General features: G+C 52.6%; 1 protein-coding gene across 2 annotated transcripts in view; it reads right to left on the bottom strand.

The window, feature by feature from the left end:
* GNAI2 (G protein subunit alpha i2) overlaps positions 1-16,154 on the bottom strand; it is a 34,824-nt gene that overhangs the window by 2,243 nt on the left and 16,427 nt on the right. For both annotated transcript variants that reach the window (XM_053598564.1, XM_053598563.1), the window contains exons 3-8: positions 5,644-5,686; positions 5,236-5,377; positions 4,909-5,069; positions 854-982; positions 295-424; positions 66-219 (exon numbers count right to left, since the gene is read on the bottom strand). In XM_053598564.1, coding sequence (XP_053454539.1) covers positions 66-219; positions 295-424; positions 854-982; positions 4,909-5,069; positions 5,236-5,377; positions 5,644-5,686 — 759 coding nt within the window. The remainder of the gene's footprint in view (positions 1-65; positions 220-294; positions 425-853; positions 983-4,908; positions 5,070-5,235; positions 5,378-5,643; positions 5,687-16,154) is intronic.

The following is a 16,154-nucleotide window of genomic DNA, read 5'->3' as shown; positions in this document are numbered from 1 at the left end:
TCACCACTGGCTTCTCTTGGGAGCCTCCTCCCCTCCTCAACAGCTTGTCCCCACAGCCCCGACACCTGTGTACTCAGGAAAACAGATGGTCAGGGGGCTATGTGTGATCTTCTCCTCGAATAGGTCCTTCTTGTTGAGGAAGAGGATGATAGATGTGTCCGTGAACCATTTGTTGTTGCAGATGCTATCAAACAGCTTCATGCTCTCGTGCATGCGGTTCTGGGGGCAGAAGAGTGAGGTCAGTGCCAGCCACTGCTACTTTCCCCACCCTCTAGTATTCTCTCAGCCTCTCACCATTTCCTCATCCTCTGCTAGCACCAAATCATAGGCGCTCAAGGCTACACAGAAGATGATGGCTGTGACGCCCTCAAAGCAGTGGATCCACTTCTTCCGCTCGGACCGCTGACCACCCACATCAAACATCCTGTGGACAGACGCAGGATCACCTTAGCTACAGGAAGGGAGCTCCAAGGGAAGCTCTTTGCCCCAATTCACAGACTAGCAGAATGAGGACAGAGGCCGGCCCAGAGTAGGGCAGCTACCTTCATGGAATCATACCTACTTGCCCACTTCACCCCTGATTCTGGGCCAGGACAAGTCTGGACTGGCAGGGTCAGGGGCCTGGACAGCAGGGAAGGCTGCAGCTACATGGAACAGGGGCAACACAGGCTATGAGTGGCTAGCAAGAAGTGGTATGGATTCTGATGGCGATTCTCTAGGTGTGAGGACATGCTTTCCCAGAATATGGCCTTGAAAAATCTCAGAGTGGGCTGCAGGATCCTAGACAAGGCCTCCTTTCTAGCCCAAAGGCTGGCTGGTGCTGCCCCTCCATCCCGGCCATGTGCTCGCTCACTTGAAGTGCAGGTCCTTGAAGGTGAAATGTGTCTCCACGATACCCGTGGTCTTCACACGGGTCCGCAGCACATCCTGCTGTGTGGGGATGTAGTCACTCTGTGCAATGCGCTCCAGGTCATTCAGGTAGCTGGGGGTGGGGGTAGGAGGGTCAGTGGGGGCCAGCTGGAAGAGGCCACTTCCCTCCATCCCCATATCTCAGGCAAAGCCCTTGCTTCTTTAACCCTTGCCTGTATTCCATTCATTGTTCAAATGAAAAGGCCCAGATGTGTCACATGCCTCCCACCTGTGGAACAGGACTAGGAGAAGGTATAGTTGTGTGGCTGGCTGGCCAGCCAAGCCCCAACACTCAGGGTTTGAGCCACGCTTGCCTTGGACAGAAGCCAGGATGTTGGGGCTATAGGCAAAGGGAGGAGGGGATACAAATTAGTCCTTCAGTGAGGGATTCAGAATGCTAATCAGTGCAATTATGGCACCAGCCACACAGCAGCCTGGTGCGTCCCCCGGTGTGGAGTTGGACAGGTTGGGGCCTGCCAGGCCCAGTGGGCTTTTTGCCCAGCACCCAATAAATTCTGGGCTCCTCAGGGGGAAGGCATAAACACCTGCTTGGAGAGGAGTCCCAGGGGCTCCCTTAATTAGTATTGATGCCACCCTTGCAGGGCCCTGCTCTGCTGCCTTGCCATGCCCCAGGGGCTGGGTCCAAGCCTCCATACTGCTGCCCTGTGCTAACTTCTTACTCTTGGGGCAAGGCTGCTAGGGCCAGCCCTTAGCTCCCACCAGCCAAAAGGAAATTATCTCAGAGATGCAGAGATAGAACAGAAAAACAGGAAGGGCCAATGGGGACCATGATGTACATGCTGTGACCTGCATACTATGCCCTGCCCTCTACGGACAGAACCCTCAACCTGGAGGCCTCATGGTGGATTCTTTACCAGCCTTTCTTCCCAACAGGTGGGTTCACTCCAGGGATCCCCTGCAGTCTTACAGGACTGCTGTGAAGAGGGTTGGACTGTGTCCTGCCTGTGGTATTCTAACCCATACCCCACCCCCAGGTGATCTTGTCAAGGCATAAACCTGCCTGGGAGAGCAGGGCCTGTGTTCACTGTCAAATCTCCACTCTCAAAACAGTGCCAGGCATACAGTGGGTGCCTAATGTCTGAAGAATGAAGAAATAGGATGATGGACAAGTGGGAAGTAGCCTGGAGGTGACTATTCCCATCCCTTTTGAATATCATGGGTACTGAGGTAGCAATGATTAATAGGGCTCACCCTCCCTGCCTCTGTGACCCACAAGCTCTGCTGGTGGCAGAGCCTGTGACCTCAAGGAGGGGCAGCACCCAGCACCCCCTATAGTGTTTGGCTGTGATTCTGCAGCTCCTGTGGGGGAGGATCATACTCACTCACAAAGGCATTCAGGCCACACAAGGAGGATGTCAGGAGGCTGGGGTTGGGTTCAGGAATCACAGCCAGGCTAGAGCCTCTTTCCACCCACCTTTGTAGAGGCCCAGCCTCTCCCTCAGCAAAGGTGGGGGTCTCAGGATTAAATGGGCAGTAGGAGCCTAAAGTGTGTTCCAGTCAGAGGGACTGGCTTAAGCAGAGATAAGGGAGGGGAGGTTAGAGTACAGGGACAGCAGTGTGTCTGGTGGCACTATCCCAAATCTATAGCCCTGCAGCTACCCTCACTGACTAGCAGACTGCCTGCCCTGGATCAGTCCTAGCCGATGGTAGGTACTTCGGGGAAGGAGTTCAGAACTATGGGCCAGACCCAAAGGGTACAGGCCTGTTATGCCTCTGTTATGCCTCCTTCACCTCTTGTAATTCCCCAGTGAATCCTGGGTTCCACCAAGGGCCAATGAGGGTCAGAGCTGAGGTCCAGGCTCCAACCTACACACATACCCAGAAAGCCCTTTCCTTGCGTGTGGCCCTCTCTCCAGCCAGCCTGAACAGCCTCGGTGTCCTCAGCACAGTTCTCTCTATTGCTCCAAGGATTCTTCTCCTGCCTAGAATCCCCTTGCCCATCCCTCCCCCGGCTTTTTTTTTTTTTTTGAGACAGAGTTTCACTATATCGCCCTTGGTAGAGTGCTATGGCGTCACAGCTCACAGCAACCTCAAACTCTAGGGCTCAAGTGATTCTCTTGCCTCCGCCTCTCAAGTAGCTGGGACTACAGGTGCCTGCCACAATGCCCAGCAATTTTTTTTTTTTTTTTTTTTTAATGTAGTCGTCATTGTTGTTTAGCAGGCCTGGGCCGAGCTCCAACCTGCCAGCCCCAGTGTATGTGACTGGTGCCATAACCACTGAGCTATGGGTGCTGAGACAGCTAATTCTTTTTTTTTTTTTTTTTTTTTGAGACAATTTCACTATGTCACCTTCCGTGTTACAGCTCACAGCAACTTCAAACTCTTGGGCTTATGCAATTGTCTTGCCTCAGCCTCCCAAGTAGCTGGGATGACAGGCGCCTGCCACAACACCCAGCCATTTCTTTGTTGCAGTTGTTTAGCTGGCCCGAGCCAGGCTTGAACCCGCCACCCCTGGTGTATGTGGCCAGCACCGTAACCACTGTGCTACAGGTGCCAAGCCAGCTAATTTTTTTTTTTATTGTTGGGGATTCATTGAGGGTACAATTAGCCAGGTTACACTGATTGCATTTGTTAGGTAAAGTCCCTCTTGTAATCATGTCAAGCCAGCTAATTCTTATTTAAAGCTCAGCTAAGGCAGTGTTTCCTCTAGACTACCCCTACCCCACCATAACACCGACACCTTAAGTTGTCACTGTGTGGGGACTTGTCTGTTCTACTCATCACTCTCCCTGAAGCCTTGCCAAGGGCCTCGGCCAGAGCAGGTGGCAGTAAGCTTTCTTTTTTTTTTTGGAGACACAGTCTCATTATGTCACCCTTGGTAGAGTGCTGTGGCATCACAGCTCACAGCAACTTCAAACTTTTGGGCTTAAGAGATTCTCTTTGCCGGGTGGCGCCTGTGGCTCAAGGAGTAGGGCGCCAGTCCCATATGCCGGAGGTGGCGGGTTCAAACCCAGCCCTGGCCAAAAACCACAAAAAAAAAAAAAAAAAAAAAAAAGACATTCTCTTTGCCTCAGTCTCCCAAGTAGCTGGGACTATAGGCACCTGCCATAATGACTGGCCATTTTTTTTGTTGTAGTTGTCATTGTTGTTTAGCAGGCCCAGGCCAGGTTCAAACGTGCCAGTCCTGGTATATGTGACTGGTGCTCTAACCACTGGACTATGGGCACTGAGCCAGTAAACATTATATATTTTTTATTAGAGATAGAGTCTCACTTTATTGCCCTCGGTAGAGTGCTGGGGCGTCACAGCTCATAGCAACCTCCAACTCCTGAGCTTAGGTGATTCTCTTGCCTCAGCCTCCCAAGTAGCTGGGAACACAGGTGCCCACCGCAACGCCCAGCTATTTTTTTGTTGTAGTTTGGCCGGGGCCAGGCCGCCACCCTCAGTATATGGGGCCAGCACCTTACCCACTGAGCCACAGGCACCACCCAGCAGCAAACATTCTTTACGATGATTGTGGAGACAGGTCAGACTCAAGTGACCTAAAGAGATGTATAGGCCAGGCATGGTGGCTCACACCTGTAATCCTAGTACTCTGGGAGGCCCAGATGGGTGGATTGCTTGAGCTCATGAGACCAGCCTGAGCAAAAAACAAGATCCCGTCTCTACTAAAAATAGAAAAAACTGAGGCAAGAGGATTGCTTGAGCCCAGGAGTTGGAGGCTGCTGTGAACTATTATGACGCCACGGCACTCTACCGGGGCAACAGCTTGAGACTCTGTCTCAAAAAAACAAAATAAAATAAAATAGAGATGTATATAAGCCACCCTGCTTGTCATTCCTCCTGGCTTTTTAGTACCATGTCATCCCACCCCACCTCAAACCACAAAACACCAAGATCTTGGTTGACAGTCATCAACTTTGTAAACAGAGACCAGTAGTGTCCTGGGAGTACTCTTTTTGCACATACAAAGGCCCTCCAATCCAGCCTGTAGCCCAGACCTCTCCCATCCCCTTGCCCTGCCCTTGAAGCACTCACTAGGCAGCTGAGTCGTTGAGCTGGTACTCCCTTGATCGGCCAAAGCAAGCCTGCACACCGTGGTCAGCCCAGAGCCTCCGAATGACACTGGACAGGTCTTCAGGGAGCACACCCTGCTCCTCAGCAGTGCAAGACAGTGCAAACAGCTGCCGGGCGTCGTCCTGGGCACAGCGGTGGGTGGGTCAGCCAGTCAAAGGAATGTACCCCCACCCTGCCTGTCAGAGGCAAGGAGACCTCTGGAATGGGGCCCAGGCTAGAGTATTCTCAAGTTCCTGAGAACCTGAAGCCTTTTGGGAGGTGGGGGAGGGTAGGGTAGAGTGCACATACCACGCGGGAGTGGTCAGCGAACTCAATCTGCAGGTTGGCCATGGCCTTGACAATGGCCATGATGGACTGGATGGTGTTGCTGTAGACAACTGCCCGGTACTGCCGGCATTCCTCCTCGGAGTAGCCATCCTCATGGATGATCCTGACAACCAGGGGTCAGAGGTTAGGGTCTCCAGAGTATAGGCAGTTCTCATGGCTGTCTGGGTCTGCTGGGACCTACAGCTATCTGCTTCAAAGAAGGGGAAATTATCCCTGACCCGTGGGAACTTGAGGATAGAAAACTGCCTCTGAGAAGGTCCTAGGCCTCACTGAGAATGGCTGGGCCTGTACTGGGTGGCATCAGTGCACGCCCAGAGGAAGAATAGGGGAAATGAAGTTTTGGGAACTGCCTCCCATTTCAGCACTTACTTCATTTGCTTGACAATAGTGCTCTTCCCTGACTCGCCAGCACCTGGAACAGAGGGCACAGGTGGTTACAGGACAGGGCCAGAGAGCCCCATAGTAGTACAACAAGTACCCAGCCACATGCAGCCCTAGAGGCAGAATTCACCCTGCCCGTTGTTGCACAGTGAGATGGAGGCAGCTGAGGCTGGTAGGGAGTTGAGCTCTCATAAGTGCAGCTGCCAGAGCACCAGTGCTCCGTGGCAGACTCTTGCTTCCCACAAGCTCCCAATGCCCACCATGGGACTGCTGCCCAATTGAATTCAGAGGTCTTGGCCAGAGATTTGAGGCCAGCCCTGTTTGCACATACACAGGCTTACCACCCTGTATAATACGTGCTGGACAACATGGTACCTCAGGCATAGCTGGTAGGGTGCAGCCCCTCTTCTGTCCACACTTTGAGCCTTAACTGCCAGGGTGCCTAAGCAGGGGCAGTGTCACACTCCTGCCTCTTGAATTTGGCCTAAGACCTAGCCCTCTGCTCAGTTAGCCCAGCTCTGCACTGAACAGATGGAGACTAATACCTGGGAGATACATGGTCTCTCTCTTTCTCATCCCCCCACCCACCCCATCTACCCCTTTACTGACTCATCCTTCTTCACTGGCCTGGTAGAGACCCTGCCCTGTATTTGTCATTAGCTGGTACTGAGAGATTTGCTGCATTTTCTCCAGTGTTTGTTATGGCAGCCCCATAAGCATATACTGTTTCTGCTCTCATTTTACAGATGAGGACATTGAAGGTCGGAGAAGTAAAGTCTTGGTCCAAAATCAAGCAGCCCAGACTCAGGCAACGGGATGCATGGAACCAAGATACCTGGTTTTCAAAATGTGGTTCAAACCCTGCAAGACAATGCCCTGAGATGGTGTTTACAAAAGCAGATTCCCAGGTCCTATCCCCGACCCACAGAGCCAGGTCTTGAGGAATACAGCTCAGGAAACTACCTTCACCAGGAATTTTGTGCAAGGAAGTAATTGCTGCTCCCTGCCCTCAGCTCTTGCACATCATTGCCAGCCACACCTGGGAGGCACTTCCTCTTCTACTTCCAGGCCTTTGCTCATTCTGTTCTCCCTGCTGGGCCTACCTGCCCCACGCCCCATCCACAATGTCCCAATTCTCATCATTGTTGTGGATCTGTCGCTCTGTGTAGCTTACTAGGGTGGTTAGTAGGGTCTGTGGGGAGATTAAACTTAGGGAATTCTCATCCCCCAGCATTCCTTGGGGCTGACCAAGGCCACCTCAGAGAATGAAGGTGCTGACAAACAGGAGAAGCAATAACGATAATGGCAGGGCTGTGAACAATACCCACTAGGTGCCAGATGCTGTTTCTCCCTGTCTACTACATCCAATGCTGACATTTCTTTTTTTAAATGTGTGTGTTTTTTTTTTATTTGAAGGCATGTGTTGAGAGCAAACTCTTTTTTTGCAATTTTTGGCCAGGGCCAGGTTTGAACTCGCCACCTCCGGTATATGGAGCTGGCACCCTACCATTGAGCCACAGGTGCCACCCCATTTTTTTTTTGATTCAGTCTCCCTTTGTCACCCTTAGTATAGTGCTCTAGTGTCACAGCTCACAGCAACCTCAAACTCTTGGGCTCAAGCGATTCTCTTGCCTCAGCCTCCCTAGTATCTGTAACTATAGGCGCCCGCCACGACGCCCAGCTATTTTTAGAGATGGGGTCTTGCTCTGGCTCAGGCTGGTCTCAAACCTGTGAGCTCAGGCAATCCACCCGCCTTGGCCTCCCAGAGTGTTGGGATTACAGGCGTGAGCCACCGCACCTGGCCTTCCATTGCTGACTTTAATCTTTTAGTTTCTACATAGCAGTCCTTGGAGGTAGGTTCTTTCCTCAGCCCTAAGGAGGAACCTGAGGCACAGATGTTGAAGACACATAGTTGTAGTAGTACACACAGTTGTGTACAAAAGTCACACAATTGTACATAGTTGTGGGTAGCACACCTTGCTCACCATGCAGTGCCTCCTAGAGCTGTCCAGAGGGCCTTGTACAGCAGCTGGGCCATGTAGTCCTCAGGGCTTAGCTGCACTTGGTGTTTTACTCCCTATGTCCCCAGGCAGACTGTGGTCCCAGTCTCTATAGCACTCAACAAGTCATACCAGGCACTGGGACAGATAAGTGGATCTCCCCAAGGGTCTTGTCCACCTTCAGCCCCCTACCCCAGACCCACATTTATATATTTTTTTCATTTCATTTTATTTTTTGAGACAAAAGTCTCATTCTGGCACCCTGACTAGAGTGTCATGGCATTATAGCTCATAGCAACCTCGAGTTCTTGGGCTGAAGTGATCCTCTTGCCTCAGTTTTATTTTATTTATTTATTTGAGACAGAGCCTCAAGCTGTCGCCCTGGGTAGAGTGCCGTGGCATCACAGCTCACAGCAACCTCCAACTCCTGGGCTCAAGCCAGTCTCCTGCCTCTACCTCCCATGTAGCTGGGACTACAGGTGCCTGCCACAACGCCTGGCTATTTTTTGGTTGCAGCCGTTACTGTTGTTCGGTAGGCCTGGGCTGGATTTGAACCCGCCAGCTCAGGTGTATGTGGCTGGCCCTCTTTGGCCACTCTTAGTAGTGCCTCTCTGTAACAATGCTCCTTAGCCGCTTGAGCCACAGGCGTCAAGCCGGTTTTTTTCTTTTTTTTTGGTTGCAGTTGTCATTGTTGTTTGGCAGGCCTGGGCCAGATTCGAACCCGCCAGCTCTGGTGTATGTGGCTGGTGCCTTAGCTGCTTGAGCTACAGGCGCCAAGCCTTTTTTTTATTTTTTAGTAGAGATGGAGTTTCACTATTGCTCAGGTTGGTCTTGAACTCCCAAGCTCAAGTGATCCACCCACCTTGGCCTCCCAGACCCACATTTTACCAGATATGAGTAAGGTGCAGTGGTGGTCCTATAGGAGTGGGTCTGGGAATGTCCACGTCCCAGTGGCTGCCCTAAAGGGAAGGATCTGAGCTCTCCTCACAAATGCCACCATATGGATGGAATCACTGTGCTTCTGACTCTCCCAGGCTAGGAGGAAAAGTGCAGGCTCTGACCAGAGTGGAAAACCATGGCTGGAGTAGTGATCCCCTTTATCACTTCAGTCCCTGGGCACTAGAAGCACCAGGTCCAGTAGTATTTGCCTGGGTATGGGCTTCAGTTAGATGGCAGCGCCTCTCCCTCCCCATTGGCTGTATGTGACACAAGATCAGCCATGATCCACGTACTAATATTCCTCCTCCTGTAGGGTGGGAATGTGAGGAGAGGTCAGAGGTCAAAGCCCCATAGAGACGCTCTATCATGGAGCCCTACCATGACCGCCACCCAAACACCCTCAAGGGAGGCAAGTCAGCAGTGGCTTCCCACTTGCTCCCACAGAGCAGGGGAAAGAGGCACATCCTGGAGCAGAGGAAGAACAAGGAGCCAGAGTCTTAGCTGGGACTAAGGCCCCCACTGGGGGATGGAGGCCAAGAAGGTAAAGGTGATCTTGCAATAGATCAGTCATGCTGCATCAGAGGGGAGCAGCTGTCCGGGACACAGGGGCCCTGAGGTCTAGAGTGAAGACTGCCTCCTCCTGTGTGACTTTAGGACCCCTGTCCACCTGAGGCATCAATTTCCCTACCTTGCCATTAGGAGTGGAGAGGGTATCTGGCCTTTGGCCACTCTTTTCTTTTTGAGACAGAGTCTCACTTTGTGGTGTGGTATCATAGCTCAAAGCAACCTCAAATCCCTGGGCTTAAGTGATTCTCTTGCCTCAGACTCCCAAGTAGCTGGGACTAGAGGTGCCCACAATACTTTGCTATTTTTAGAGACGAGGCCTCACTTTGGCTCAGGCTGGTCTTGAATCTGTGAGGTCAGGCAGTGTACCCATCTCGGCCTCCCAAGCGCTGGGATTACAGGTGTGAGCCACCATGCCCGGCCCTCTTTGGCCACTCTTAGTAGGTGGTGTGGGCCTCTCTGTAACCCTGCCCCATGATAGGGATGACAGCACAAATTCACTTTGCATCTGATTTTCGTAGCAACAGCAGATCTACCTGATGTCGAGGCAAGAAGCATCTGAGCAAGCAGGGCTGGCAGCCAGGACAGTTGCTCCCCATTCCAGCCAGCTGAAGGCCCTTTGCCCTGTTTTCTTCAAGTCTCAGTTTCCCCTTCTAAGCCCTCTCTCTCAAATTCTAAGAGTTAAGAGGATATTCTCTGCCTCCTGCAGGGGGACTTGAAAAACAGCCCAACTTGGAAGTAAGCAAAACAAGGTTATGGAGCCTCTAAGCCTGGACTCGGGTCTCTTTCTCCTTCCAGCAACTGTGATACAGGAGGGAAACGGTGAATGGTAGGACAAGGCATGGTGTTGGCCACCAGGCAGGAAGCAGAGGGGATCACCGGGACAGTCATGGGCATGGTCCAGGAGCAGCTCCAGCAGAGAAGGTTGGCCAGGAGCAGAGGTGGGTGGAGCCACAGCACCTGTGTGGAATGTGTGGGCAAAACCCCTGGCTCTCAACCCACACGTTAGGTGCCCTGGGAGGTGTGGGATAGCAGCCTCACTCTTTCACTCTGGCTGGACCCCTTTTGCATCGGAACCTGATGAATCTCCCCTGCCAGATAAGGTGGAAAGTGGCCCAGAGTTTTGCTTGCACCCTGATTGTAAACACCCAGCTCCTCCCACCCAGCCCTATGCCTTCCACACTTCCACTGACTCCAGATTGCTGCAAAGGAGCCAAGAAAAGGTAGCAGGAGTCAGCCCCTCCTGTTCACAGATAGCCCCATGAGGTGCTCCAAACCCAGCTGGGTTGGACCAGAGAGACCTGCAGAGGTTCCCTGGAGGTGGCCTTGGCATTCTCATTGGGCCACACCTCTTCCCACCAAGGAGGAAACCTCTGCAGCTCTTGCCCTGTGGTGCAGCAGCAAGGCCCACAGCAGGCAGATAGTAATTGCTGTGATATGCTGGGCGATGGCAGCTGCTCTGCATCAGAACATCTGCTTCCACTCTGGGTGTGCTGAGCCCTGCTGGAGGAGGGAGCTGATGGGGGAAGGGATACAGCACCATCTCACCTGAGTGAACAAGGCCAGCGGGGCCTCTAGAGCAAGAGACAAGCCCACAGGTCCAATTGCTGGATGCTTAACCCAGGCCCCAACCTTCAAGTGTCTGCTGTTTGTTCATCTGGGACCTTCAAACTCCTAGATTAGGCTTTGATCTGCTGGGAAGCTGTCACATTCTGCTGTCCTCTCTAGCCTCAGGTTCCTTTGTGCAGAAACTGACAAGCCTCAAGCAGCCAACCAGCCTACCTCTCACTTTCAGATCCTCTGCAGGGGAAGGTCCAAACCTGCCATAGCCCTGATGCCCATCCTGGTCCTTTCAGAGAGCTCCCAGAGCTTCTGCTCTCTTCCTGCCCTTTCTCTGGCACCTTGTCTGTGAACAATACCATTATCTCCTCTTGGGAGAGGGGTAAGGATTAAATGGAAAGCTCCTCTCATAATGTCTGGCACATGGTGAGTGTTCAGGTTAAAGCGGTCACTATTTTTCTACCCTCTGGAAAACTACAGATTCTCCCCAAACCTCTCATCCTGTGGCCTGTGATGATAACGTTGTGCTGGTCACTGCAATGGCAACCTGCAGAGTGGACTGCTGTGGTCATCTCATCTGAAGGACAGCCTTTGAAGGCTTCAGACAAAGAACAGATGAGCAATGATCAGTGGCCAACAGGCTGATTCTGAGCAGTGGTGGGTCCCTGCTGAGACTTAGTGTAACCTGGGACAGGAGTCAGAGCCACTCACTCTGTGTTTATCACTTCCCTTCCACACAACCAGGCACTCCTACATAGCTGGGTCTTCTTACTGACCAAGGGCCTCACCACTGACATTGCTCACTAACTTCACACACTTAGAAAGCTGGGCAGGCTGGGTAAAAACCTACCCTGCAGACAGTTCCATGTGGTGGGCTCCCCTGGAACACACTGGGAGTGCAGCCAGCTGACGTGGCAAGCCTGAGAGCAGAGATTCTCACAAGCCCATGGCTGAGACCACAGGGTAGACTTGGGCAGCAGCCTAGCTCAAACCCACAGCTAGTACCAGACAGGCACACATGGCCACAAACCCCTGGCCTACCCCAGTGACAGTGGGAAAGATGGGGGTGAGCAAGCCTGGCAAGCCTACCCCAAAGACAGACTGGACACCACCTCCTACTCTCACCCTAGGAAAGTGCCACATCTCCAGCCCTGCCCAAGGTTCCCATCCCCTTGCTTCACTTCCTCCTACTCTCCCTGCTCCCCCTGCCCCCACAATCCCAGCTGCCACTGGGTCCCAGGCCTAGCCACCACCAGAGGGAGTGAAAGCCCAGCAGCCAGAGACACAGTGGAGGAAGTGGGGGCTGGGCAGGGCCAGGATCGTTGTGTAAGTAAAGCAGCCTAAGCTAGTGACGACAAGGGGAGGTGCCCCACTCACCATCCCCTCTCTGGGAAGCCCCCAGCCAGCAGAGACTCCACACACAGAAACAATGGGAATGGGAGGGAAGGGGAGCCGGCACAGACAGACAAAGGCACTTTAAGTCCCACCCCTAGCATCTCTTCCTTCCTCTAGGTCCTGCCCTTTGTCCCCACACCCTCTCCAAGGAGGCTCAGCACAGGTCTGGCACTGAAAGGCAGGGACAAAGGATCTTGAATGGGCCTTGCAACACCCCTATCTATGTGTGTGGCCTAGTCTTACAGCAGATTCCCCAAGAAACCCAACACCTCCCTCCCTGTAGACACTTGGGCTGCCTCAAGCAGCTTCCAGGGGTTCATTATGCCCATCAGTGAAACACTAACAACTGGGGCTTGGCTTGCTATTACCAAGTCAGGGATCTCTATGCAAGGGAAAATGAGCCCTGGGGTCCTGCCCAGATGTGGGGAGGGTTTTCTAGGGCAGAGCTGTGTTTTCCCTCAGTGAGGCCTTGCCCACTGTACAGAGGGAAACTCAGATACCAGGTGAGGGAGGCCAACCTGGGGCAAAGGAGGCCCTGAAACCTGTTTGTCATTGGCCTCTCAAGCCACAGGTCTCACTCTCTGCAGGGGCCAGGAAATGCTGGACAAGACCCAAGTAACACAAAGAGCCAGGCCATTTGGTGAACCCCTGCTCATGGAAGTATCTTCATTTCAGGAGTCCCTTGGTTGTCTTCAAGTCCCAAGGTTGTTTTCAAAGCTGAATAACCCCTACCTCTCTTCTGATTCATTGTGGTGGACCCTGAGCATGGTGTCCAGAGCCTGGGCCTCAGTGTCTCCATCTATGAAATGGACACCTCAAGGGAGTGTGCTAAGCCCAAGGCCTGCTCTGAGAAGCCTCCCTCTGGTCTCACACTCACCCTAAACTGCCTTAGGGCCCAACCCAAGCCAGCAGCTGTCCATGTGTCCATAGGCCAAAGACCACACTAAGAACGATGACATCATAGGTCTCAGCACAAAAAGGGGAGAGGACAGCTTGAGGTCACACAGTGAGGAAGATGATAGATTGGGTCCTCTAGGGCCTAAAATTCTTGGGCGGCCATGAGGATGCATGGTCTCATGGCCCACAGAGACTGGGACACTTCTGGATCTCCTAAGCCTCTCTCAGGCCCTCAGCTACCTGGTCTGATAAAACAGAAGAGAGTCCCCAGGACCCTCCCAGGGAGAGGCCACAAAACTCAGATTCAAAGGCCATGGAGCAAGAGGAACCAGCCTCACCAGCCATCATGCAGTACCAGCCCACACTTACCCACATTCACCTGTCACACGGTACTATACTTCCCATTCCCTGGCCCTGAGCTTATGTTCATAGTGAAAGCTCTACAGGGACACTCTTCCCTTCCACTCATCTGTATGACTCCCAGGTCCCCATCCCCACCCTGCACTTTAACAGCTACTGAACTCTCCTCAGGGCTGGTCTCAGCCCCCCTCAGACTGGCGGTTGTGGGAGAAACAAGCATAACATTAGTTATATGAAGTGCTAAGTTGCCAACTATGACATGGGCATCACTGTGAGAGGACACAGATGAGGAGGAAGGGTGGGAAACAGACACAGATGTATGTAGGATGAGGTCCTCCCATGACCACATGGCAGATTTCTGGTTTTGAGCAGTATAGAGATTCATGTGAGGTCCTGGATCTCATGTTCCAGGGTAGACAGCTCCCTTTCAATATCCTAGGAATTGAGGCCCCCTACAGCAGGGTGCTAGGCATAAGCAGAACACACATACATACTCCCATATCATCCACCTGTTGTCCTGGCTGATCAAAACTGATCAATTCTTGCCAGCCGGCACAGATACCCAAGGGGCCGCAGTATTTGAGGGCAGGTTTTCAGTCACTACCTGGGTCATATCTTGGCATCTCCACTTATTGTGCAAATTATATAATGTCCCGAAGCCTCAGTTTCCTTATTGGTAAAAACGGTGTAATGCCAGTCCCAGCCTCATGGGATTAAATAAGACCATGAAGAACCCAACTTTTAGGCCAGGGGCAGTGGCTCACACCTGTAATCCTAGCACTCTGGAAAGCTGAGGCAGGTGGATTGCTTGAGCTCACAAGTTTGAGACCAGCCTGAGCAAAAGAGAGATCTGTCTCTACTAAAAAAAAACTACGGCAGAGTCTGTGGCTCAAGGAGTAGGGCACTGGCCCCATATACTGGAGGTGACAGGTTTTAACCCGGCCCCGGCCAAAAACTGCAAATAAATAAATAAAAATAAATAAAAACAGAAAAACTGAGGCAAGAGGATAGCTTGAGCCCAAGAGTTGTAGGATGCTATAAGCTATGATGATGCCATGGCACTGTACCCAGGGTGACAGCTTGAAACTCTCTCAAAAAAAAAAAAAAGAGTCCAACTCCACACAATAATGAGGGCTCAATCAGAGGCAGCTGCCGTTATCACCCGAGGGGAAATTGCGGCCCAGTGAAGGCACCTCCAGGCCCAATGGGTGGTGATGGTGATCCTTAGGCTGGGCCAAGGGCCCTTTTGTCCACTCCCAGGTAGGGGAAATCCAGAGTGAGCTAATCCTAGGGTTGCTGCTTCACTTCCAGGCATTCATCTGGGCCTGTGGCTGGCCTTCCGGCTTTGGAGGGCAATGGCCACTCGAGAATCTAACAGCAGCTCTCTGCCTTCCTGCTAGCATCCCTCTCCCAGCCATCACTTCCTGTGGCCAAAGGAGGGGCCTGGAATCCTTCTCAAAGGCACCACCTTTTCTGGAATCCTGGGCCCAGCAATTCCTGAGGCAGGACAAGGGACAGAACTACCTGGACTGGCCCCAACCCAGTGACTGCCAGGAGGACGGCCCAAGGGAGTGCACAGGTCTAGGCAGGTACTCACCTCCTAGACCCAATTGGCAAAGCCCTGGGAGGCCCTCAGGCTTGCACCCCCACCCTAGCACCAAGCAGCCCTTTAGCTTCTTCCTCTTTTGAGCTCCTCCTCCCACAGCTGCTTCCTCTTTTTCCTCCAGTGTGGACACCATTTCCCTGAGAGGCCCAGCCCTGGCAGGCCAGGCAGACTTCACTGCTCCCTCATTTCTGCTCCCTGCCTGGGACAAGATAAGAACTGTGGGTGCTGCCATCAACACCTCCTCTGCCTATAATCCTAGCAATCTGGGAGGCTGAGGCGGGTAGACTGCCTGAGCTCAGGAGTTCAATACCAGCCTGAGCAAGAATGAGATCTCGTCTCAAAAAATAGCCGGGTGTGTGGTGGGTGCCTGTAGTCCCAGCTACCGGGGAGGCTGAGGCAAGAGGATCACTTGAGCCCAGGAGTTTGAAGTTGCTATGAGCTATGACACCATGGCACTTTACCAAGGGCAACAAAGTAAGACTCTGTCTCAAAAAAACAACCATAAAAACACCTCCTCTGCATATCCTGAGGTTGTAGCAGCTTTGAATCCCCCAAGGGATTCAAGGACACCTTGTCCGCAACAAGCCTCAGATCTCATCTTTAGACCTCACCCTAATTGGCCTGGCACTACTAAGCCTTGTAAATACACGCAGAAGGCCAACACTGAAGGTCTAGCCCATCAAATGTCTGGTGAGATTTGGGAGATTATTCCTCCCCAACCACCAAGAGCAGTTAGAGCCCCAAGAAGTATTATCAGGGTGAGGGCATGGTTGGGGTTTAGTAAAAATAAGAGCTCCAGGCTAGAGGGGCTGGGCAGGGCAGAGGGGACCCCACCCTGCACCTGTGGCTGAGGGACGGGCTACCTGAGAGTATCAAGTACCAAGTCCAACATCCAAGGGCTCCTTGCAGAGCATTTTTAGGCAGGGCCCATCAACTATAGCCTGGCCAGAACATGTTGAACCCCTCCCCTGTCTTCACTGATTCCTAAGCTGGGACTTCCTGGCCCAAGATTTTGGGAACGTGAGATAGCTGCCCGACCGGTGCCTCACTCTCATATGTCCAGTCCTGCCTCCCCCATAGCACAAAGGGTGTCAGGGTGGCAGCACTTGGGTTCTGGGTCAGACTTTCTTATCCTTTGATGGAGGTATGTTGTAGCAGGCCCTGGTCCCTCAGTGGCT

This window comes from Nycticebus coucang, chromosome 8 (genome assembly GCF_027406575.1).
Source record: "Nycticebus coucang isolate mNycCou1 chromosome 8, mNycCou1.pri, whole genome shotgun sequence".
Classification (NCBI taxonomy): domain Eukaryota; kingdom Metazoa; phylum Chordata; class Mammalia; order Primates; family Lorisidae; genus Nycticebus; species Nycticebus coucang.
The sequence above is the reverse complement of the archived record's forward strand: the minus strand, read 5'-3'. Positions and strand labels throughout refer to the sequence as shown.